The 24,659-nt window shown below is 44.8% G+C and overlaps 2 protein-coding genes across 4 annotated transcripts in view; one reads left to right on the plus strand and one right to left on the minus strand.

Annotated features, from left to right (window-relative positions):
• LOC115199008 (platelet glycoprotein 4-like) lies at positions 1 to 8,792 on the plus strand. Its single transcript, XM_029761491.1, has 12 exons — positions 1 to 204; positions 556 to 716; positions 1,063 to 1,210; positions 3,207 to 3,353; positions 3,560 to 3,651; positions 4,452 to 4,501; positions 6,296 to 6,365; positions 6,981 to 7,165; positions 7,507 to 7,625; positions 7,899 to 7,972; positions 8,070 to 8,124; positions 8,266 to 8,792. Exons 1-12 carry the CDS (start codon positions 82 to 84, stop codon positions 8,434 to 8,436), a joined length of 1,395 nt encoding a protein of 464 aa, XP_029617351.1. The 5' UTR covers positions 1 to 81; the 3' UTR covers positions 8,437 to 8,792.
• A 1,382-nt stretch (positions 8,793 to 10,174) lies between these two features.
• The window catches only part of LOC115199007 (semaphorin-3C), a 51,871-nt gene continuing 37,386 nt past the window's right edge, over positions 10,175 to 24,659 (minus strand). For all 3 annotated transcript variants that reach the window (XM_029761489.1, XM_029761488.1, XM_029761490.1), the window contains exons 6-18: positions 23,825 to 23,915; positions 22,557 to 22,676; positions 22,179 to 22,321; positions 21,969 to 22,083; positions 21,328 to 21,397; positions 19,545 to 19,689; positions 19,050 to 19,272; positions 17,552 to 17,640; positions 16,871 to 16,912; positions 16,483 to 16,640; positions 14,862 to 14,929; positions 13,857 to 13,987; positions 10,175 to 12,732 (exon numbers count right to left, since the gene is read on the minus strand). In XM_029761489.1, the coding sequence (XP_029617349.1) occupies positions 12,301 to 12,732; positions 13,857 to 13,987; positions 14,862 to 14,929; positions 16,483 to 16,640; positions 16,871 to 16,912; positions 17,552 to 17,640; positions 19,050 to 19,272; positions 19,545 to 19,689; positions 21,328 to 21,397; positions 21,969 to 22,083; positions 22,179 to 22,321; positions 22,557 to 22,676; positions 23,825 to 23,915 (1,827 nt within the window). In that variant the 3' untranslated portion in view covers positions 10,175 to 12,300. The remainder of the gene's footprint in view (positions 12,733 to 13,856; positions 13,988 to 14,861; positions 14,930 to 16,482; positions 16,641 to 16,870; positions 16,913 to 17,551; positions 17,641 to 19,049; positions 19,273 to 19,544; positions 19,690 to 21,327; positions 21,398 to 21,968; positions 22,084 to 22,178; positions 22,322 to 22,556; positions 22,677 to 23,824; positions 23,916 to 24,659) is intronic.

The following is a 24,659-nucleotide window of genomic DNA, read 5'->3' on the forward strand; positions in this document are numbered from 1 at the left end:
TTGTCCTTCAGTCTCAGTCGCTCCACTGGCACAGCTGCTGCTGGGACCTACATACACCCACAGACAGAAACACACAGCACCATGGGTTGCTGTAACAAGCTGTGTGGGCTAAAGGCTGGAATTGGGGCTGGAATTGCAGTGGCCATATTAGGTATAATCCTTATCCCTGTGGGGAACAATATCATCCGTGAGACTGTTACAAAGGTGAGTGTCAGCTTGCTAGAGGTGTAAACATTGTGGAGGTGGTCAATCAAGTGCATGAGAGGTGGGCAAGAGAAACATAGAAATAAGAGCGGTAAGAGGTCCATTTAGGAAAAAGGGGTTTTCTGCTAGCAAGAAAGGGACATGAGAGTAGATTCTAAACAGTAAGTGAAAGAAATATCTTAATTTGTTCAATCTCTTGCATTACTAGGTCCCCGGTCATATTTTCCAAATGCATCTAAAAAGTTGACAGCCACTTTGGACACAACTTAAATAAATGAGTCAAAAGATTGCTGCTTTACCTAAAACCAGGGCACTGTATAGAAAGAGTTGATGTCTGTCTGGTGAATGCAGGAATCGGTCATCGAGCCTGGGACCACAGCCTGGGAGAACTGGGTGTCTGCAGACGCACCTGTGTACAGACAGTTCTGGCTCTTTGACGTGCAGAACCCTCTGGACGTGGTGGAGAATGGGTCAAAGCCAAAATTGGTGGAGAAAGGGCCCTATACATACAAGTAGGTCCCTACTCACTCAAATGTCTCTAAAAGATGAACAAAATGATGTATATACGATGTGCATCATTCTGTTGGGTGATTTCAACGCTGTATAGAGGAAAAAAACCTACGGTGTTGTTCATCTCCACTTTGTATTCTAAATATAATTGGATGACTTGAATTATAAATTGCTCTTTAATATCTACAATTCATATAGATGAAAAGAAAAGACCTATATTTTACTAAATCTAATCTAGAATCTTATCTAATATGGTATAATGTACGAGAGATTAAAAGTCACTGGGTGAGAAAGCAGGAGATGAAAGGGTGGGTGCCACTCGTCCGTGTGTCTCTCTCTACCCATCAGGACGCGGTACCTGCCCAAAGAGAACATCACGGCCAACCCAGAAAACCACACCATCTCCTTCCTGCTCCCTGCGGGGGCCATATTTGAGCCCTCCATGTCTGTGGGATCTGAGGAGGACAGTGTCACCTCCCTCAACCTGGCTGTGGCTGTAAGTGGGTGACACCTCATTACCTTGTGATGGCTCTCTACCTGGATACTGTGTATTCCACCTCTGTCGGGGTTACTTCGTCTGGAGTAGAGAAAAGGGACAATAAGGAGAGCTGGGGTTGAAGGGAACTAAGTGTCTGGATTGTACGAGCACAACATAAATTATGGGGCCCTAGCTTTTACTGTTTTTACAAACCACAACTTATTTAGTTGTGAGTCTGGCTGTGGTGGTCTCAGTGTTATAGTGAATGTTTGGTTGAAGTGCACATGTACAGTGCCTTCGGAAAGTGTTCAGATCCCTTGACTTTTTCCACATTTTGTTACATTACAGCCTTATTCTAATATGGATTAAATAGTTTTTCCCCTCATCAATCTACACACAATACCCCATATTGACAAAGCAAAAACAGCCTTTAAGAAATTTAAATATCACATAAGTATTCAGACCCTTTACTCAGTACTTTGTTGACGCTACAAGCTTGGCACACCTGTATTTGGGGAGTTTCTCCCATTCTTCTCTGCAGATCCTCTCAAGCTCTGTCAGGTTGGATGGGGAGCATCGCTGTACAGCTATTTTCAGGTCTCTCCAGAGATGTTCGATCAAGTTCAAGTCCGAGCTCTGGCTGGGCCACTCAAGGACATTCAGAGACTTGTCCCTAAGTCACTCCTGTGTTGTCTTGTCAAGTTTCCTCCAGACGTGACGCTTGGCATTCAGGCCAAACAGTTCAATCTTGGTTCCATCAGACCAGAGAATCTTGTTTCTCATGGTCTGAGACACTTTAGCTGCCTTTTGGCAAACTCCAAGTGGGCTGTCATGCATTTTACTGGAGGAGTGGCTTCCGTCTGGCCACTCTACCATAAAGGCTTGAGTGTTGCGGAGATGCTTGTTTTTCTAGAAAGTTCTCCCATCTCCACAGAGGCGCTCTAGAGCTCTGTCAGAGTGACCATCAAAAATCCTTCGACCTCATGGCTTGGTTTTTGCTCTGACATGCACTGTCAACTGTGGGACCTTATATAGACAGGTGTGTGCCTTTCTCAATCATGAATGTACCACAGGTGGACTCCAATCAAGTTGTAGAAACATCTTGGCCTCCCAAGTGGCGCAGTGGTCTAAGGCTGTGCCACTAGAGATCCTGGTTCGAGTCCAGGCTCTGTCACAGCCGACAGGGAGACCCATGGGGCAACGCACAATTGGCCCAGCGTCGTCCGGGTTAGGGGAGGGTTTGGCCGGCAGGGATGTTCTTGTCCGATCGCGCACTAGCAACTCCTGTGGCGGGCTGGGCGCAATGCAGGCTGACACGGTCGCCAGGTGTACAGCGTTTCCTCCGACACATTGGCGGCTGGCTTCCGGGTTAAGCGGACATTGTGTCAAGAAGCAGTGCGGCTTGGCTGGGTTGTGTTTCGGAGGACGCACGGCCTTCCTGACCTCTCCCGAGTCCGTATGGGAGTTGCAGCGATGGGAGTTGCAGCGATGGGACAAGACTAACTACCAATTGGATACCACGAAATTGGGGAGAAAAAGGGGGCATTTAGAAAAAGGATGATCAATGGAAACAGGATGAACCTGAGCTTCATGTCGAGTCTCATAGCAAAGGGTCTGAATACTTATGTAAATAAGGTATTTCTGTTTTTTCTATGTTATATATTTGCAAATTAAAACCTGTTTTTGCATTGTCATTATGGGGTATTGTGTGTAGATTGCTGAGGATTCTTTTTATTTAATCCATTTTAGAACAAGGCTGTAACCTAACAAAATGTCAAGTGGTCTGACTACTTCCCGAAGGCACTATATGTTCAAGGATCTATAAGGTTAGAGGCAATAATACAACCATTTGTAGGACACAGCCCTCTCTCGCATGTCACCACATCAGTCATAAAACGTTTCTGTTGTAATCCTCTATCTGTATGATCTGTAATATGCAGGTGAGCTGAATTATGTAATGTACTCGTTTTGAATAATGGAAATGCAACTTCCTTTTTCTTCTCCTTCCTTTCAGGGTGGGTACAAGTTGTTTCCCCCATGGGTACTGGAAGCTGCAATAAAGTTAAACAATGTCTCACTCTTCCAGCGACGGACAGTGAGGGAAATACTCTGGGGTTACAAAGACCCCATTCTGAAAGGGACACTGGGTCTCTTTTTTCCTGTAAGCTCACATGCATATCATTTTCATACACCTTCCCTATACAGAATAATACAAATTCTTTATTTAGTTTTATATGTACATTATTCCAAAAAATACCAATCTACATTATTTATGTGACATTCACTCAAAATGTAAGAGTAACTTAATGAAATGTAATGTTGTGTAGCTACCTAACTGTACTATGGTGTGATGTGCTCTTTCCTTAGTACAACGGCACCTATGATGGGCCATACAGTGTCTTCACAGGCAAGGATGACATCTCTAAAGTGTCTATCATTGACAGCTGGCAGGGGGAAAAGTGAGTCTATCTTGAGCCTCAACACACTAAAGTTGATGGAGAGTTGTTGTGAGGGTTGAATCCAAATAGTGCAATGAGTACACACTAACCTTCCCCTCATATCATAACAGGGACCCATGATGTAATTCTCTTACCGTTATTCCGTTACCGGATGTAAATCCACTTCACCTACTGTAATATCAATAAACAAAATAAAAAATAAACTGTAATTCTGTTAGAAAAATGTGCATCTGCACAGTTCTAGTAAATGTGTTTGACATTTTCTGTGTAAATTGTTCAAAGTAGTCCTTGTGCATAGAGTTGCATGGTTTGTTATTAAACTTTTAAATCAATGCTATTTGTTTGGCATACATTTTAAAGTGAAACATCTGAGTCTGTTACCGTTATCGTAGGGTCCATATTGTCAATTCAGTCTAATGGCGTCATGGATTTACAGCATCATCTGTAGAATTCTCCTGGCAAACCATGTAAAACCACAGGTCTTTGGTGAGTGTAGGCAGGCGCGGACTGGCCATCTGGTATTTTGGGCAAAAGCCTGATGGGCTGGTCCATTTGTAGCCCAGTAGGCCTGTCTAACTAGTTTTTTTTGTGCCCCAAATAATTATCTGGCTAATAATGGGGGCCTCTAAGAAAATAAATAGGCCGGTGTGGGGGCCTCAAGGAAAAGAATATGCTGGTATGTTTGAAATGCCAGGGCCAATTTATTGTCCCAGTCCGCCCCTGATCGTAGGTAGTTTTTGTCTGGGTCGTATTACCCAATAACTGATGGCTTTACTGATGAGCCCATTTCGCTCTAATAGGAAGGTGTCTTTCTGGAACAACACATACTGCGACATGATCAACGGCACAGGTACAGTCACCCAAATACCCAGGCAGCAGACAACTTGCATTGCATCACTGTCTTGTTGAATTACATTTTACGCTATCATCACACAACCAAAACATTTCAAATGCGTAAGAAATCAATTAAGAACACTGGAGAATCGTTACTAAGTCATCTTATACTCCCATGGTTAATATACTGCTCAAAAAAATAAAGGGAACACTTAAACAACACATCCTAGATCTGAATGAAAGAAATAATCTTATTAAATACATTTTTCTTTACATAGTTGAATGTGCTGACAACAAAATCACACAAAAATAATCAATGGAAATCCAATTTATCAACCCATGGAGGTCTGGATTTGGAGTCACACTCAAAATTAAAGTGGAAAACCACACTACAGGCTGATCCAACTTTGATGTAATGTCCTTAAAACAAGTCAAAATGAGGCTCAGCAGTGTGTGTGGCCTCCACGTGCCTGTATGACCTCCCTACAACGCCTGGGCATGCTCCTGATGAGGTGGCGGATGGTCTCCTGAGGGATCTCCTCCCAGACCTGGTCTAAAGCATCCGCCAACTCCTGGACAGTCTGTGGTGCAACGTGGCGTTGGTGGATGGAGCGAGACATGATGTCCCAGATGTGCTCAATTGGATTCAGGTCTGGGGAACGGGCGGGCCAGTCCATAGCATCAATGCCTTCCTCTTGCAGGAACTGCTGACACACTCCAGTCACATGAGGTCTAGCATTGTCTTGCATTAGGAGGAACCCAGGGCCAACCGCACCAGCATATGGTCTCACAAGGGGTCTGAGGATCTCATCTTGGTACCTAATGGCAGTCAGGCTACCTCTGGCGAGCACATGGAGGGCTGTACGGCCCCCCAAAGAAATGCCACCCCACACCATGACTGACCCACCGCCAAACCGCTCATGCTGGAGGATGTTGCAGGCAGCAGAACGTTCTCCACGGCGTCTCCAGACTCTGTCACGTCTGTCACGTGCTCAGTGTTAACCTGCTTTCATCTGTGAAGAGCACAGGGCGCCAGTGGCGAATTTTCCAATCTTGGTGTTTTCTGGCAAATGCCAAATGTCCTGCACGGTGTTGGGCTGTAAGCACAACCCCCACCTGTGGACGTCGCGCCCTCATACCATCCTCATGGAGTCTGTTTCTGACCGTTTGAGCAGACACATGCACATTTGTGGCCTGCTGGAGGTCATTTTGCAGGGCTCTGGCAGTGCTTCTCCTGCGCCTCCTTGCACAAAGGCGGAGGTAGCGGTCCTGCTGCTGGGTTGTTGCCCTCCTACGGCCTCCTCCACGTCTTCTGATGTACTGGCCTGTCTCCTGGTAGCGCCTCCATGCTCTGGACACTACGCTGACAGACACAGCAAACCTTCTTGCCACAGCTCGCATTGATGTGCCATCCTGGATGAGCTGCACTACCTGAGTCACTTGTGTGGGTTGTAGACTCCGTCTCATGCTACCACTAGAGTGAAAGCACCGCCAGCATTCAAAAGTGACCAAAACATCAGCCAGGAAGCAATGGAACTGAGAAGTGGTCTGTGGTCCCCACCTGCAGAACCACTCCTTTATTGGGGGTGTCTTGCTAATTGCCTATAATTTCGCCCTGTTGTCTATTCCATTTTGTTAATCAGTGTTGCTTCCTAAGTGGACAGTTTGATTTCACAGAAGTGTGATTGACTTGGAGTTACATTGTTTTGTTTAAGTGTTCCCTTTATTTTTTTGAGCAGTGTATATTAAATTCTATGTTCTTTACCATTGTTCTGACTAACTTTACCATTGTTCTGACTATTTTCATCAGATGGCTCGTCATTCTCTCCCTTCCTGGACAAGAAGAAGCCTCTGTACTTCTTCTCCCCTGACATCAGCAGGTGGAGTGATCATTTACCTATTGGGGTGGATAGTAATGTTCAGATCTCATGTAGACTGGTGTTACGGTATACGAAGACAAGTGGAGATAACTCATCAATGTTCAGATCTCATGTAGACTGGTGTTACGGTATACGAAGACAAGTGGAGATAACTCATCAATGTTCAGATCTCATGTAGACTGGTGTTACGGTATACGAAGACAAGTGGAGATAACTGATTATGTTTTGCAGTGGCCCTAGTCTGTAAAGCAACTTCTATCAGCTTTAATCCTGTTCACTGCTGTCATACAGCTAATGGAAATGTACTACTTGTTTATCACCCCCCTTGAAGTCTGGAATGGACTCTTCACTATGTCCTTTGGCCTAATATTCACAGACACTGTAGTCAGATCTGCAGCCATATGCAATAAGCATCTGAGAGTATTGCTGATCTAGGAACCACCCTCCATGCAATCTTATTCATTCATCTAAAAGACTAAACTGATCCCAAATCAGCACTCTTTATTCCCATCATCACTTTTGAAGATGCCTTTCTAATCCTGACCACAAGAGGTCAGGCCCCGTCAAAAACAAAGAGCCTTGTCTCCTAAAAGCACTGTTCTTCAATGTCTTCAGGTCTGTGTCGGCTGAGTATGAGAGGAGTCTGAACTTGAAGGGGATCGAGGTGTACCGGTTCAAACTGCCCCCGCTCACCCTAGCCTCACCTGCAGTCAACCCAGACAACCAGTGCTTCTGCACGGACTCTGTGGTCTCTAAGAACTGCACATTGGCCGGAGTCCTGGACATCACCTCCTCTCGTGGTGAGGGACACGGGCCACAGTCACCAACTGGTTCCTGCACTGCTGGACATCAGCGGATGCAAATCATAATATGATCTAATGATCTATTAGCACTGTATGAATGGCACAGAAGTCTAATAATGCATATTTTAGTCATGTTAGCAGACGCTCTTATCCAGAGAGACTTACAGGGGCAATAAAGGGTTAATGTCAACTAGCATTTACTGCAGTTCCGTTCCACTATAAGCAGGTCCCAGAGTTTTTCCTGGTCAGGGAAAACTGTGGGTTCTACACGTACTGTATGCATGTCCTGTGTACAGTACCAGGTGATCAACGTGTCCATCTTTGATATTCTCAACCAGGACAACCAGTCTACATCTCCCTGCCTCACTTCCTGCATGGTAGTCCATACCTGGTTGAAGATGTGGAGGGCCTTGGTCCTAGTGAGGAGCATCACGTCACGTTCCTGGATGTGGAACCGGTGAGAGCCCTGCCTCCATTCACCTTTCCCCTCTGATCTCTAGGATATGTCAAATGACCTTCCCAACTATGCAGTCTTCTGTGCATATGCTAACGCTCCCAAAAAAGTCTCAGCACGCATGGTATTCTTGTGCTGTTCTCTCAATAAGCGACATCCCTTTGCTCTCGCATCTATTTAGATTTTGACAGATCCTGATTGTCTGTTGCTGGCGTGTACAGTACAGTAGGCCTAACTGCTGTGGGAATAAATGTGTTTGGTGTTTGTTTCTGTCAGACCACAGGGTTCAGTCTGAGGTTCGCTAAGAGACTGCAGGTGAACATGATGTACGGCCCCTCCAAGATCATCACGTAGGTTTAAAGTCTTGGTTTATTATTTCCCGTACTTTACTATTGCATATACAGACACTCATCCAAGGATATCTCTCTCTCATTACATATTCTCCAGGGTGTTAAAGAAAGTGAAGGATTACACCATACTCCCTATAGTTTGGCTAAACGAGGTACGTCATTTGAGCTGTACTTACTGCTGCCAGGTCTTACTTAGAAAACGTTTAAACTTGCGTTTGTTATTGCATATTTCCAATGTATATAACCTCTCGTTTCTGTACATGCTATACCTCAACGACTGTCTGTTTCTACAGACGGCATCCCTGGATGACAAGACAGCGGACAGGTTTAAGAAAGAGCTGTTATCTCGTGTTGACATGCTGGAGACGGTGCAATTCACGCTGATAGGCTTAGGGTCAGCAGCCTTTGTACTCTGCACAGTGGCACATTGTTTGGTAAGCAGAAACAACAACAAGCTTGTGTGAGAGGGACAATGCTGCTGTACAACAGAGGAACAGCGGGGGAACAAGGATGTCAGTGAGCTGTAACTTGTCAGTTTTAATATCATGCACGTTCTTCATTTGTGTTATTTACAATGTCAAAATTCTTGCTCTGGTACATAGCGAGGATCTATTGTAGACATTGTGTGAGTTAATTTGTACAAAAAAAAGTACATTCTATTATAAACTGTTCTTTTATGTTATTGTCATTTGATTTGCACACACCTCCCTGCTAGATTTTGGTCAGGGATCTTGAAAGCTAGAATATACGGCAGTTGAAATTGCTATAACATTCATGTAGCGAACATTCATGACTCCAAATAAAAATAAATCAATGCCGATTCAAAATGTATTCAACTTAATCTCGGCTCACACTGAAGTTAAGCAATGAATATCAATGGAGGCAGGAAGTGAAGTCATTTTTTTGATACCCTTCTTCTCAAGGGGTCTTAAATAGGATTATGACACTGCATGAGTCTAGCAAAACTGGACCACATCCCCATGAGAAGTAACCAGCTTAGGTTCTCTCATTATTGGAACAAACCGCTCTATTGTATATTTGAAGCAAAAATGATTCAGTTTCCCTTTCACCTCATGTGGCCCGTAAATCAAAATGAGAGTGAAAACACCCCCCATACAGATGATTATTCTGTGGTTTCTGCATGGCACTTGGGTTTGTTTGGTGAGAAAGCACTGTTTTTGGTTTAAGGGGGTTTAAAATGACCATTTCCCGGTTCCTGGGGCTCTTTGATACCTCTGTCTACTCTAGATTGTACAGTAACAGTGGAAAGTGTTTCATTGAGATTGAAGGCGACATCTTTACTTGCCTTAGTGCTCCTCAGCCTTCTCTGCACCAGCGCACTCTAAAGCAGCCATTTTCTTTCTACGCCATATTTTCTAAGATGTGTGGCTGTTTGAAAATGAATATTAAATACTGAATATGAATCTACAAATGGAAACTAACCAGTATGCAATGCTAGTTCTAACAGCAGCTACTGATATCTTCATTTAAATATTCTGAAGTAGGCCAGGCCTAAGTATAAATTCAAGTATTTAAACTTGTGGGTACCTAATTAATCACATTGTAAATCTATTCAGCTTCACTTTGAGTCATTACACGGTTTCCCAGAATTCTTTCCCGTTTCCCATATCCACCCCATTTGCATGGGCAGCTTCTTCCTACCCATAATATATCAGAAGTGACCCCTGACCTTTTTCTCGATATTAATGCCGCATTCACGTGCTAGTCGGAACTAGGAAACTTACATTTTCGACGTGCTAACTGGTTGTAGTTAGACACGTGCCGCGTTCAACCAGTTAGCAAGATGGACATTTCAGATTTCCGACTAGCACATGAACATGGCAAATATCTAGCCAATAGAACAGTAATGTGATTGTTTTCATTCGTCATACAATTTCATCAGTGGAGGCTGCTGAGGGGAAGATTGCTCATAATAATGGCTGGAATGGAGTAAATGGAATGGCATTCCACTCCAGCCATTACCACAAGCCTGTCCTCCCCAATTACGGTGCCACCAACCTCAAATGAATTTCATACGTTCAATAAATCTATGTAAATCCTAAGCGTGACTGTAAATGGTGAAAGTGTATCACATCTGAAAAGATAAGTGAAATATGGGGACTTACTGCTCCTTGGAATGATCCTACTGTTCCTCTGTCAGATTCATCTAGGACTACTTACCTAAATGTGTGGAATTCACAGTAGTTTCTAAATGCATTTATTCAGGCTGTCATTACATTAATAAATAGAAATACACCAGTTTTATGATAACACGGAAATGACATTAAACGTCACTATGACGACACTTTGTTAAAAGTTTGAATCGATCAAAACTTAAGAGTCATCAGTCTAGAGATTTATGTTAAGGAAAAGCCAGACCTTCAAAAAATGTCAAAATGAAAATATATCTCTACGATTTGCAGATACGGTCGAGAATATTTGATGAAATGTGTTAAATTATATACACTAGGGTCACATTCAAAAGCGCAGATCCACAAAAACTGGACACAATGACATAAGTTATGATGAAAATATAGAATGAAAAACACTCTGTACACATACCAACCATGAATATATCTACACAGACTATACTTCTGAGACAAACAGGAAAGAGCTATTCACACTATATAAAACAGAGAGAGCCAATCTGACCAGCTCACAAACTGTGAATTAAATGCATTATTCAAAATGATTAGAATGATATTCAAGTTAAATGGCCATCATGATTATTTTTGATCGTGCACGTCTGCCTTGCCGTACGTGAAATTAAAACTCGGGTAAGGAGATGAAATATATCTCCTCAAATCATGGATCAAGAAAATGCAAACCCCAAAATCAGGAGTGTATGTACCTGAATACAAAAGCTAGGATGTGCGTGACTGCTATACTCCATCGGTATTAAACCAACCCAGCGATGTATTGCAAATAGCCACAGTTTAGATGGCTTTTATATACATTAAAATGCTTATGTGCTGATAACACAGTATCATACACTATCGAAGAGATACTTGTACAGTATGGCACAATGTCCCGTACCATTTAAGAACATAAATGTTCCAAGTAACGTGAATAAATACAGGAAAAACAGAATGTAAGGATGCTGTGACCTAACGTTTTACATGACCTTCGTCCTATTAAACGTGATGTTTAGAAAATGACTGAGTAAGGATTGTGAACATGTAGGGTGGTCTTGCCCGTGTTCCTGTAATAAATTGAGCAGAATCCCCCCCAACAAAGGTTCTTTGCTCACACAGCACTACATGTTTAAGTGTAACGGTACTGTCCATATGGGTGGCAGCTGAGCTGGAGGTGTACTTTGGCCTAGACACTATGTTTTAATTTCCAAGGATGGAATATTTTTATTGGGACCACTTAGTATGGACAATATGCCCTTTGTATAGGCAGTGCTGCTATTTTATCTGGTGTTAGGAGGGATAGAGTTCCTCCATAGAGACAGAGCTACAACGTGAACATAGAAACGGGTCATACAATGAGATATTTTCTGATTTTGACGATAGCTCTATCGTTTTGTCAAATGTAAAACTGTAATAGGTGGTAGTTGTAAACAGTGTTCATATGGATGAATATGATATATGAGTCAATGTACAGTTGCAGAGCAGAGTGTAAACAGCTAGCGTGCTCCCTATAAAACAACCCTCTTGGATATACACATTAATACGCCAATGTTTTCCCTACTCAATCACAAATCTTTACCATCTGTAACTCCAGGTTTGCTATCCTTGGACCAGACATCCATCCATCCATACTCAACCATTACATGCTGCCTGATGCATTTCCCCATGCTGTAAATGTCTACACTGCATTATACTACAATACTGCTATCAGACCATTGCCTACTGTATAGCGTGACTACAGTATATATGTGTGGCAAGTATTATCATAGAACTATGGGAGCAGCATTGAATGCAGTAAGTCATCCTGTGTATGTAGCCTACGACACCTGAACCCGATGGCTAAATCCACACATCTCCATGTGTCCTGATCCAGGGTCAGGGCTTACACCTCTGTCTAATTGGCGAGTGTGATAGGATGTGAGGTGTGCATGTATATCACAGTCATCTGGTCAGTGTACCTCATGCATATAAGACTACAGACAGCCCCAGGTAGGGTGAGTCCCACTCGCTCCTTGTAAACCTACAGTAGCTGGAGCTGGGGAAGTGTTCAGTTCAGGTCCATTGCCTCTGGGCAGGGTGGGAGCTCGGGGGTTGTGTGTGTGTGGCCAGGTGTGTGTGTGTGTGTGTGTGTGTGTGTGTGTGTTCATGTATACCCCCCTCTACACAGCCCTGTTAACCCCTTGTCTCCCCCAGTCAGACATCAGGTAGTTCCAGGTGGTTCCTGCGGTTACGGCTCTTCCGGAGGTCTAGCAGGGGCTTGAGCTTGGCCATGTCTCCCCGTAGAGGAGGCCCTCCTTTCATCCCCTTCTGCTGCCTGGCCCCCTGCAGGCTCTGGAGCTGCTTTCTCTCCTTACAGTACTGCTGTATGGCCAGGCTCTCTGCAGGGCTGAAGGCTGAGAGCAGGGCCTTGGGGTGCAGGGTGCTGGCCCAGGCCCAGGGAGACTGCTGCTTGTCCATCAGCACTGACACCATGGCCTCACTCAGGACACGCAGGCGGAGCTTGGCCACAGTGCGCTTGAAGGTGTTCTCTGTGGCCAGGCAATAGTACAGGCCCTGGTCGGACAGCTGGACGGAGCGGATGAGCAGGCCGTGGTCAGTGGCGACCACACGGTCACCCAGCTTCACCTGGATGGGGGAAAGAGAGGTGTCAGCAGTATGGTCTTAATTGTCCTATAGCATAACACATTATCCCACAGCATGATCTATAGTCAAGTAAATCGAGCAAAGACAAATCAACTTTAAGTGGCACTTCAGTCTCCTTTTCACCTCATTTAACACTGGATTTACTTAACGTAAGGCACATCTCAATAGGTGGTCCAGATATGTCATGACATAGCACAGGGGGGGGGGGGGGGGGCTTTCCTCCTTTGTTCTCTATTGTTCCTCAAGCAAATGCCCTACTCCTTGAAGTTTGCAGTTGTGTCTAAAAAAAACACAATTTTGTTGAAAACATAAATGTTTTACCCTCTAGTGTGTCCTTTACTGTATGTATACTGGGGATATCGCTTTTCAACAGTAAAAAGGTCAAAAATGGCTGGATGACGTCTTTAAACGGTTCACCTGGAGTACTCATTTTCATAGAATCTCTGATATAAATTTTATGCATGAGCTACAAACAGCGAAATCTGTAAAAGATGTGGATCTTTATCAAAGAGCAGGTTCTCTCTTTGCACAGCCCCGTATCATTTCTCATGGCCTGATGGGCAGCAGGAAGTTTTAGAGGGTGTCAGTAATGTGAAATGTTTCCCCCGTTGAGAATAGACTCATTAGTTAGGTCCCGTATCACATCTGATCTACAGTGTATCACTACTCATTATCTTGTTACACAGACAATAAATACATTGCAACGTCATCCCCGAGGCGTGACGCGTTAGTGATCTGATATTATTTCAAACACGGCATCACAATCAAAGGATTGTGTCGAATTCCTTGATCTAGTTCCAACTAGATCAAGGCATTCGACACGATCATTCGATTGTAATGACGTGCTTGATATTGTAATCGACCACCAACAGCTTTTGTACTCAGTCTGTCCCGTGTGTTACTGACTGAGGAAAAACGATACCTACTCAATCCTCCTTCACGTCATGAGATTACATTTTTGCCTAAAACGTCATTGATTTGCAAGAAACTGGAGTCGGAATTGAGCTAATTGAGCCTCCTCTGACGTTGAACACAGAATGAATCATTCCATTTCTATGGTTCAACCCATCTTCTCAATTGACTGACTCAGGAAGTTGTTTTCTGACCTCTTTCCTCCTGTCATTGTCTCTGTGGATGAGCCAGCGGACGGAGGCCTGAGGGGACTTAGGAAGACACTCTAGGAAGGTGGTGTTGTTCTTCACCCCATACTGGGTCATCTCCACCGCGTTCCTGTACGCTGAAACAAGGGTGTTTCACACACACACGTCAACTCATTGACAGACATTAACCACACAACGGGGTGATGTAGGTCTGAAGAGTCAGGGTCAAAAGTAGACCGGAGGGTTAGTGACACCTGCAGTACAACCAAACCCTCCCAGTCACTCGTGGGCAAATCCTAACTTACACTTAAGTCTAATTTTCAATTAGTCTCCCATTGACTTCAATGTACTAACGAAATTTGACTCAAGTTAAGATTATCCCCATGTACGCTTGTTTGTCAGATTGCATTCCCACTGAGATGCACTTCATATCTGTATAGTAGAACAAACTAGGTTGACCTGGTCTTTAACTGACAGCATTGCCATCTGATGTTTATGTCCCAGACAACTAGCTCCATGCTGGATGGATGACAGGGTATAGACTAATTAGCACCAATGACCATATGGTTTAGTCCCATGACATATGTTCAATTACACAGACTTATACTGGAATGTAGCACTATGGGGACCGTAGCGCCTCCCCTTGTTAGACCGCTTGCTGACAGCTGATTGAGTGAATCATCTCTGTATAGTCTGTTTGCTTACTCACTCACACACACACACACACACACACACACACACACACACTCTCAAGGGGACAATACAGTAAAACACTATGCACCTGCTGCTGAACCACGAGAGGGCCTGAACTCAAATGACCCATAAACCAACATAATCTATGTTAGACTCTTTTAGAGTAAAATGAGTACAGCTGGGATAGACCAGGCACATAACAAATGAGTCGAGGAAATCAGATAAATGGATAAGCACACCAATGCCCGCTGTTGGCAAATTCAACAGAGCTGTGGGTTTCTCAGGCATTTGGTGCACGTTGGTTGGATGTTGTCATACCTTTCAGGTTGAATCCTCTGCACTGAGTCAGTGGGTTGCCATGGATGATGTCCTGTCTTCTGCTCCTTCTGCATAGAAACCATAACCATCCATAAATATTTCCAATGCCACAATACAGTACCATGTACTGTGAAGTGGCCTAACTGTTGAATCCTGTCAAATATATTGTATATCTAGTTTCATTGCCTACATAAACTAGTTGGAGAATAAATGCCTTTCACAAAGCCCAGTAGCTTAGAAACATGGTTATACCAACCCATTATGAAAATCTCTAAAATCCCATAATATCAACAGTGAGGAAGGACCACTGAGCCAGACACAGCGGTGTGATGAACATTTGGCAGTGTTATTCCACTATATGGTTCAGTCGCATCCCATCCAACAGCTACAGGGAGAGAGCTTAAACAGCAGGCACATTTCCAGCAGGATTTCTGTGGTGTAAAGGGGCAGAGCCTCTGTTCCCTAACCAAGCTACACTTGAACTGCGGTTGACTGTAATGGCAGCTGAGCAGCCGGTGAGGAGGGAAACCAGAGGGGGTACTGTTCAAAGTAGAACGGTATCACTCACAGTGCTACGGCTGTGTTATGGCTATGGTTGGATCAATTCAAGAACACATGGTGTATACACTGAGTATACCAAACACAGACAAGGAACAGTGTCAGAACAGAGGGAACAGAACGACATGACAATAATAATGCTGAAGCGGGGAACAACCTTTGGAACAGACAGATATAGGGGAGGCAATGAAAGCAGGTGATTGAGTCCAGGTGAGCCCAATGAACCGCTGATGCACGTGACAAGGGAAACAGGTGTGCGTAATGGTGGCAGGAGTGCGTAGTGTTGGGCAGCCTGGCACCCTCGAGCTCCAGGGAGGGAGAGCGGGAGTAGGTGTGACAATTATTTATACACACAGGAAACTGCTGAGCGTGGAAACCCAAGCAGCGTTGCAGTTCTTGACACAAACCGGTGCACCTGGCACCATACCCCGTTCAAAGGCACTTAAATCTGTTGCCTTGCCCATTCACCCTCTGAATGGCACACATACACGTCTCAAGGCTTAAAAATCCTTCTTGAACCTGTCTCCTCCCCTTCATCTACACTGATTGAAGTGGATTTAACAAGTGACATCAATAAGGGATCCTAGCCTTTACCCGGATTCACCAGGTTTGTGGGTCATGGAAAGAGCAGGCGTTCTTAACGTTTTCTATAGTGTATAATATCATTACGACCTGCAGATACATTGTATAACCAGCCTAATACATTTCCTTATACCAGTGGAATAACCAGGCTAAGTAATTACAGTAACAGGCTAGGACGTGCATGCAGTATGTATATTTCTGGTAAAACCAAACAAACATCTAAGAGCTGTGTAATGGCTTGTCTTTATTCCCAACTAATTCCCCATGAATAACACCTAAGCTATGTGAAGTGTTGCCCTATACTGTAACCCTTAACAACCTGGGTCCTCAGCACCAATGTTTTACGGGTAAAAGCAGATTGCACCATAGAGTGGAATAACACTGTAAAATGTTAATTGTGCCGCTCGGTTTGCTTTAGAGTGGTCTTTTCTCACAGTTGGTATTGTACTGTTGACCCAAACCAGGGTCTGTAGTACCATACCTCTTGCCAGTGGGGTAGAAGCGGGAGCAGCTCAGGCCGTCCCAGGCACAGTAGGGGTCTCTGGCCAGGCAGCAGTCGGCGCAGGCTGAGCCGTAGGCATGGCAACGGTGCAGAGACACTTGGGACACGCCGTGCTCTGAACTTACGTACAGCTGTTGCTGCAAGGCAAAACAGTTCAAATGTCAACCACACTGTTTGTTTTAATAAGTGGAAGAGTGACTTAACTAAGTTAAGCTCACGGACAATTATGGCTTATTATCTGGCTTTCCGGCTGAGTCACAATTTTAATGCAGAAAATAAACTATTGCACTAGACGATAGCAATGAGTTAATCAGAAGCATTTTGAAACAATATAGAGATACATTAAGCACTGCTTGCATATACTAACTTTTTTGGAAGATATTCTCAAGTTTGTCACTGGAGCTTGGTTCTAGGAAGAGAGAAACATGCCACAATGTCAATAATATTATGTAACAAATGTTGTGATCCTATGTCATAAAAGTAATGGACCATAATAACTTTATCTTATCATGTCATATTACATAAGACTGTAGGTGTGTTTGAGCTAGTCCTTGTTGCACACCGTAAATCTTAGGAAATACATTTGGTCCTTTACATTCTGTGTAGGGATCTTTTTACCAACACTCAGGTTATCTAACATCCTATTGAATACCACATCCCCTTCCACCGCGCGGCACTAGTAGGAACACTGTGAGAGATCTCTATGACGCGCCAAACTATACTAGTGGGAGACCGGTGTCGTCCAGGTGCAGAGAGAGATTAAAGCTTGGTTGGGCCTTGATCACACGGATGACTAGCTTTGTTTATCAGGCTGAGATAAAACAGAGCGTATGAGGGTTGATATGGGTGACCGGCACCACCCTCTAATGTCAGTTTGCTTCCCATCAGTCTTGTGTGGTGGTCTAGTGCCCAGGTCATCACTCTCCTGAATGCCCCTCCCTTAGGAGTACAGTCTGCGACCCTTTGTGAAAAAGCCAAGAGCTCCTATTCTGTCTGCATTTGACGTCCGTCTGTCTGTCTGTCTGCGTTTGAGAGAGAGAATTCAAACCTTAAAAACTTCCAGCTCTTCTAGTATCAGATCCTGGTCCAGGGAGCGGTTTGTGGGGAGAGCGATGACCTTTTGCACTGTCCCTTTGTCTGAGAGGACACACACAGAGAAATTTATTAGGATCCCCATTAGCCAACACATAATGAAAAAGACATTACAGACAAAAGACTTCACAATTGATATACTACATGTTATTGTTTTAAAGTGAGTGTGTGTGCGCATCTATGAGTTTCATATACACGTCAGAGAATGGAGACAGTCATTAGACAACCACTTCACAGGCACAAACCCCTACACACACACACACACACACACACACACACACCAACCTCACCACAGACCCAACATTGACACATGTGGCTAGCAAAATTAGAACGGCTAGCAAAATTAGAATGAAAAAGTAAATAAATACAGTGCTGGCTCTTCTCCTCACACATATTTGGGTTTGAATTTAACATGACTGCTGTGACTGGTATCCACAGTCAAGTCCGTTGTGGGTTTGTGAGCTTTAGAACCCACAGAGAGGAGAACGGACAAAGGCCACGGAAAGGGGCAGAATATGTTTGTCCAGGAGTTAGCTAGCGAGCAGAGGAAGGAGAGAGGAGAGTTACAGCAAGATCTCCTGGAAATCCTTGAAAAAAAAAAAAAAAAAAAAAAAAACTCTCCACATCCCTGAAACAAATCCCCCACCTCTCCACCCTGCAGTCTGACATTACTGGCATGTCTTCAGGAATCTTGGAGGACTGGAAGGCTGATAAACATAAACAGCTGTGAGTGAGAGAAAGGAGAGAGGCTCCCTGGGCTGCATGACGTACAGCCAGCTCCACACTCCCCTATGTGTTGCTCAGACCTGTCCTCTTCCTCCTCTTCCTCCACCCAGTGGGCTGCATTGCCCTCCTCAACGTCTATTTGTCTCTCTTGCAGCTCGTTATAGTATAGTCTATTGTTCTATTCACCGAAGAGCGAGACAGACTACTTATCTTGAGTTCATATCCCCTCTGTAATCATTTGCTTATGAAACGCCAACGTTATGGCATGAGAGAGCAGAGATGGATTACTACAGGTTATCTATAATGAGGGCATTGTGGTGGTGCCACCCCCTGGTGACAGAGAGAACAGGTCATTTATGCTGTCATGCTGGGGCCTGGAGATCTATTAGCATCCGTAGCCAACATGGATGCTCCATCATGGACGATGTCACACTCTTTATGAAGCATCCCAATCATATAACCCACCGCATTAGTCAGAGCTCTTAAATTAAAGTGTAACTCTGATGGTTATGGAACACAAGTGGCGAGTCGAGGAATATGAGAATGTTAGTCTGAGGGCATCCTGAACAGGCATCTTGAACAGGCATCCTGATGGATTACAGGCTTGTAGGTGATGTACAGGCTTGACCCTGTGCTGCTCCCAGCCTGTGGTGTGTGTATGTTGTGTGGTGGGAATGGGTGCTAGTTGTCTCTAATAGATAAATAAGGACGTATCGTTCAGTACAAACCTGTGCCCAGGAAGAGGACCTGGTAGTGCCCGTCTGCAGCGGTCACCTGGTCCACAGCGATGGAGGTGTACTTGTAGTCAGCTTGCGTTCTGACCACCAGGGGCCTCCTGCCCACGGGGTGGATAGGATTGAACATGACCGGGTGGTTCCTGACAAACGTCACCACGTCGTCAGGGAACTCCTTGGTGCTCTGAATGTGAGGGGTGAAGGCTCCGCCTGGACACTGGGGGGAGGGAGAAAGAGGAGAGATGCTAGAGGTGAATAAATCCCTATCACTCAGCTCTGTGACAAAGGTACAGAAAGGAAAAGCCTAACCCCTGACCCTGAACTCTGCTGTCCTCATCCTCATTAATTCATGTTTCTCTGACCTGGTTTCCTCAACCACATTGATAGACACAGTAGATACTGTGTAGGAGAACAACAAGGAACTGTACATTTGCATTGGAGCTCTTGTCTTATTTTGAGTTCAATACAGATATTAGATCCTAAACTCACTGTTCCAGGCCGGGGGTAAGGGATCCGTCCCTGGTACGCCACCCACTGAAAGTTCGGCCCATCCCTGTGAGCGAACGGCCCGTTGAAGACTGTCAAGATGTCTGCCATGTTGTAGACACACACGGCCGAGCCCTTAAACACTGAGCTGTGGGAAACGACACACACACACACACACACACACATTCCGGCAGTCAGTGTGATGTGGATAACTGACATCCCAGAAGCCCCCAGATCCACCCAGTTAAAACATCAGTCCTTTAAATCCTGCTGTTCATAGGATATCCAAGCCATCAAATCTGGGTGAAGTTTACTGCCACCCCACTTCGCCCTACCCAACTTGCCCCTCTTCCCCCATTCTTGCTTCATTCCCAGAAGGATATGATGTGGTTTGGACCAGACCCTAAAAACCACATGACCATCAGTAATACAGAGAGAGCCTGTGTTCAGTGAGCAAAACAAAGGAGAAAGCCTGAAGGAGCAAAAGGAAGAAATACATTGTGCTGATTGGAATGTATGTATGTATGTATGTATGTATGTATGTATGTATGTATGTATGTATGTATGCATGCATGCATGCATGCATGTATGTATGTATGTATGTATGTATGTATGTATATATATATATACACACAAGAAAGAAAGAGAGAGAGACGGACAGAGCGACAGAGCGAGCTTGGAGATATGGAGACTACAGACTGTTTGTGTTGGCTATAGAGAAAGGATGAGCCTCAAATGGCTGGGTTAAAAGATACAAGTGTTTCCTTAGGATTTATGGAAGGGTCACGGTACAAGGTTGAGTAACCCTGATCTAGCCTTGATGACTGAAGAAACCAGGGTTGTATTCATTAGTGCACACCATAGCAAAATGTTTTGCAATGTAAAAAAGTGTTTCTTATTGATAGTTCCCTTCCTGTTTCTGCACGTTTGCTTCCGTTTAGTTCCTAGTGAATACAAACCAGTGAGTACACATAACAGGCCATCCATACACATCTATAGCCATCCTGCAAAAGCCCTTGAGGATAAATAAAGTTATTGAACACCTATATAGTGTCTGAGTTACCATATACAGTAACAGTAGACCTCAGGAAACACCAGGGGTACTACATGGTGATACTCATACATAATGAACTTGCTGTCAACATTGTGAAAGGAAGCAGAGCTCACTAACTGCATTGCTAGTACATAAGGAAAAGTGATCAATGAAATGCGAATGGTATTGTAAAGTTAAGTCAATGAGCCAAATACTGTAGTGCCAGAGGAGGCTGGTGGGAGGAGCTATAGGAGGACGGGCTCATTGATACTGTTCCATTCCAGCCATGACAAACACATCAAACATATGGTAACCACATGTATGACTCCGTTCCATTTATCCCATTACAATGAGCCCATCCTCCTATAGCTCCTCCAACCAGCCTCCTCTGGTACTACATGCAGGTCACTAGAGTGTTCTCCCAAGTGGCGCAGTGGTCTAAGACACTGCATCTCAGTGCAAGAGGCGTCACTTGCAGTACCTGGTTTGAATCCAGGCTGAATCACATCCGGCCGTGATTGGGAGTCCCATTGGGCGGCCGGGGTAGGCCGTTGTTGCAAATAAGAATTTGTTCTAAACTGACTTGCCTAGTTAAATAAAACATGTTTTTAAATGAAATGCTACATTAAGGTGATACTGGGGGTCTCTATCTAGGAGCTCCTGTCATGTCTGCTTCATTCCTAATGACATCCGGTGCTGCCATGCCAGTCAGCATAGCCACTAATGCTCGAGCAATATTACCATTGGCCTCACCTTGTGGACGTGAAGACGCCAAACACCAGGAGGCTCTTGGGGTGATCGGTTTCCAGCAAAAACACACTCTCTGGAAGGGAAAACACAACGTTGTGTTTAAGGAGTTAACGTTCATCATGCACCTTATCGTTTAATATTCCTGGAATGGAAGAGTCTGAAGTGGAGGTGAATTGAATGAATGTCCGTGTTGACAAACCTCCATAGACTCACAGAAGACTCAAATAATACTAAGGGATGAGTTGGGTCACTCTGCTTGGATAGTCCGGATTGTCATATTATCAACAAGCGATCTGTTGATAAGCAACTGCTTGTTAGGGTTAGGTTTAGACTAAACATTAGGGTAAGGGTTAAGGTTGGGGTTAGAGCTAGAAAATGTTACTAATAGTCTGTAGTGCATCTACAGGTGGACTAGACAACTAAAGCGCAACCATTAATTCTTTCAATACTGAGGAGCAGGTCAAGACACAGGTGTAAAGACCCTGTTTATAATCCAAAACACCTGAGAATCTGAGATACATTGGTATTTGTAGAGACTGGCCAGGGAGATGTTTAGTTCTAGGTAAACAGGAGAAGTGGTTTGGGTTGGAACAGAATGTTCCAGGCCTTGGTAAACAGTAGGTAGGTGATGGCGTATTCCTCACCGAGCTCGTCAAAGTGTGTCTCGGTGCCGTCCTCCTCCAGAACTGAACACACCATCCGGGCCTTCAGGAACGTGGTCCACTTGTTCACCAGGCTACGCTGGCCACCTATGTCATTCTGTACACATCGAAAGAGATGCATGTCTCATGTATGCACACATATGTAATGCACACACGCACGTACACACACACACTTCCTGAACACACACTTACAGGACACACTCTAGCGACCATGGTGTGGATGTTCTTGGTATTCCCACTGTTGTCCGTCAGTCTCTCCCGGAAGAAGAAATACAGTTTAGCATCGTTGGGATCCGATCCATCTGGGATTAACTGGGCGTCTATGAAGATGGGTTCTATGGAAAAATAAATAAGCAGGGTAAAATGTTATACTATAACATGCTGTCCATTGTCTCCAGTATCAAAGTAGTTGAAGTACATTTGACGTAGTAAATGTGGATCTCCAACTCCAGATGTTTTAGTGCAGGGCTGGAACAAACCCCTGCCCAACCTCTAGCTCTTCAGGGTCACAGTTGAAGACTTCTGGTGTACATTACATGTGCTTCATATGTTTCTGCTGTACGTGCTCACCGCTCAGCCACTTGGAGTTGTGCTGGTCTGTCCTCACTGCGTTCCTCCTGGTGAGGCTCCTGAAGATGGCAGCGTCCGTCCCCATGAAGTCTATGTACATGCCTGAGAACAGCTCCTGGTCTGGAACACAGAGACACATACAGGGCTGTGTTCAACATGGAAGAAAACAAAGTAAAACAGGGAGGTACTACCTGAACTTGTCCACTAAGAAAAGCTTGTTTTCATTTTCCATTGCAAAAAGTTTTGCTACGGTGTGCCCTAATGAACACAACCCTGGATCATAGCTGAACCATCTTACTCCCATCTGATCAAACAGAACACTCTCCACCCCCCACGAGCCCTAAAGACTTACTGACTATTAATGGCCAAGGGAACAAAAATGTGCCCGTCTCAATTTCCATTGACAGCAACGGAAATTCTGGGTTCATATTCAATGGTGATGGACTTTTTTCATTTAACTAGGCAACTTGTTATTTACAATGACAGTCTTTGTTTACAGAGACAATACATCACTGTGGACAGGGAATGGTGACAGTAAACAGTAATGGAGCCAACAGAGGATTTACAGCCATAGTGTTTGATCTCCCTGTACTCGGCTAATGACCCTGACTGTTAGCCCGCACGCTCTCTTTCCTCTCTCCACACCCTCTGTGCATTTCATCATTCCATTACTGTGTCACTTCATCATTCCATCAGCCCCAGCCCAGCAGCATGTACTCTGGCGGTGTGGCTCAGGTCCAAGTGTGAGTGTTTGTATGTGGTTGGCTGCTCTGAGGGGAGCAGTGGTGTCAACATCCCCCAGACAGCACAGGCTCATATGAGGGGTTCAGTATGGAGATGGAGCCTTGTATCTAGCCCAGACACAGGCCTGATTGTCCCCTAGTCTGACTCAAAGGTCCCCTCCCTGCCACCACTACCCCTCCTCTCTGCCATCCCTCTCCTTGTGACCGGACGTCCCGGACTTGAGGGGCTGATGATGGGTAAGGTTGCTGATGCCACAGGGCTTGGGTGTCAGAAAGTCGAGCTGTGCGTGCGACTCGGTGCCTCTGGCTATTTCGTCAGCAACTTGACACCCGGCAACCAATCAGAGACCAAAGGACGACACAGACTGACAAGGGTGTGCGGCCCGATCTACGGCAGGGTCACCGATAAGGGGGATGGGGAGTCGGGTTAACCATAGAGTGGGGAAGTATAGCGATTTGGGTTTTTGTATGATGCGTCCTGCAGAGACATACATAGTGCCAATAGAGGGACAGAGGAAAACTTACTAAGCATGACGGAGACAGTATTGACTCTAGGATTGAAGGAGCACCTTCCCTTCCCAGATTCCGCTCTGGAGTCAATGTGGAACACTTGCTCCTGCAGGAAAAGAAAATGTAAATAACAGATTTTATATGGGAATTTGGTGGAATTCTACCCTCTGCTCTTTTAAGCAATAAATATGAGATTATGAGCATTCCAAATGTTCAAGGTAATCCAGAGTAAGGTTTTTCCCTCTGATTTAAGTTACAAAGCCAGCACTGGGCTTTACCTTTACTGGTCTGCACGGGACATTAAAAGAACATTCCTCCAATGTCCTCCAAAGGGCTGAGATGATGTGGTTCCATCTCAGACCTGGCCCTCTGCCACCCCTCACAGTGAAATGGATCATCCGCATTTACAATCTCGGCGGTCAGCGGAAAATCCCCCCGTCCCATCCCCCCGGTTTGGTCCTACCCACACTTCGACAGTTCTGACGGGGGTAATGAAGGGGAAGGGGGTGCCGTCAGCCCAGGGACATTCTCCAGAAAAGTGCGGCTGCTCTCCAGGTGGTGCGTGAAGATTTCCCGTGGCTCTGGCGGCGATCCATAGCCATTCATCACAGGGTCTGTACGGCGACATACTCACACAAAGGTGACCTGTCTGTGACACTGAAATCCTCCTCACTAGGCTCCCATACAACAATGTGACACACGCTTAGGGGCCAAAGAGCCCAGGGAGTTATGCGTCAAAGTCCGACAATAGCAGCTTGATACTGTTAGCAAACCCAGTCTGAGAAACGATACTGACACATCCAAGCATTGGCGGATGGGAAAAACAGAGCAATGCTGCTTTTTAAACAAA

The sequence above is a fragment of the Salmo trutta genome, chromosome 8 (assembly GCF_901001165.1).
Source record: "Salmo trutta chromosome 8, fSalTru1.1, whole genome shotgun sequence".
NCBI lineage: Eukaryota > Metazoa > Chordata > Actinopteri > Salmoniformes > Salmonidae > Salmo > Salmo trutta.

Coding starts and splice junctions, on each gene's coding strand:
- LOC115199008 (XM_029761491.1), top strand. CDS start 82: ATGGGTTGCTGTAACAAGCTGTGTGGGCTAAAGGCTGGAATTGGGGCT. Junction 717..1,062: donor AAAGGGCCCTATACATACAA/GTAGGTCCCTAC, acceptor TCTACCCATCAG/GACGCGGTACCTGCCCAAAG. Junction 7,166..7,506: donor GGACATCACCTCCTCTCGTG/GTGAGGGACACG, acceptor ATTCTCAACCAG/GACAACCAGTCTACATCTCC.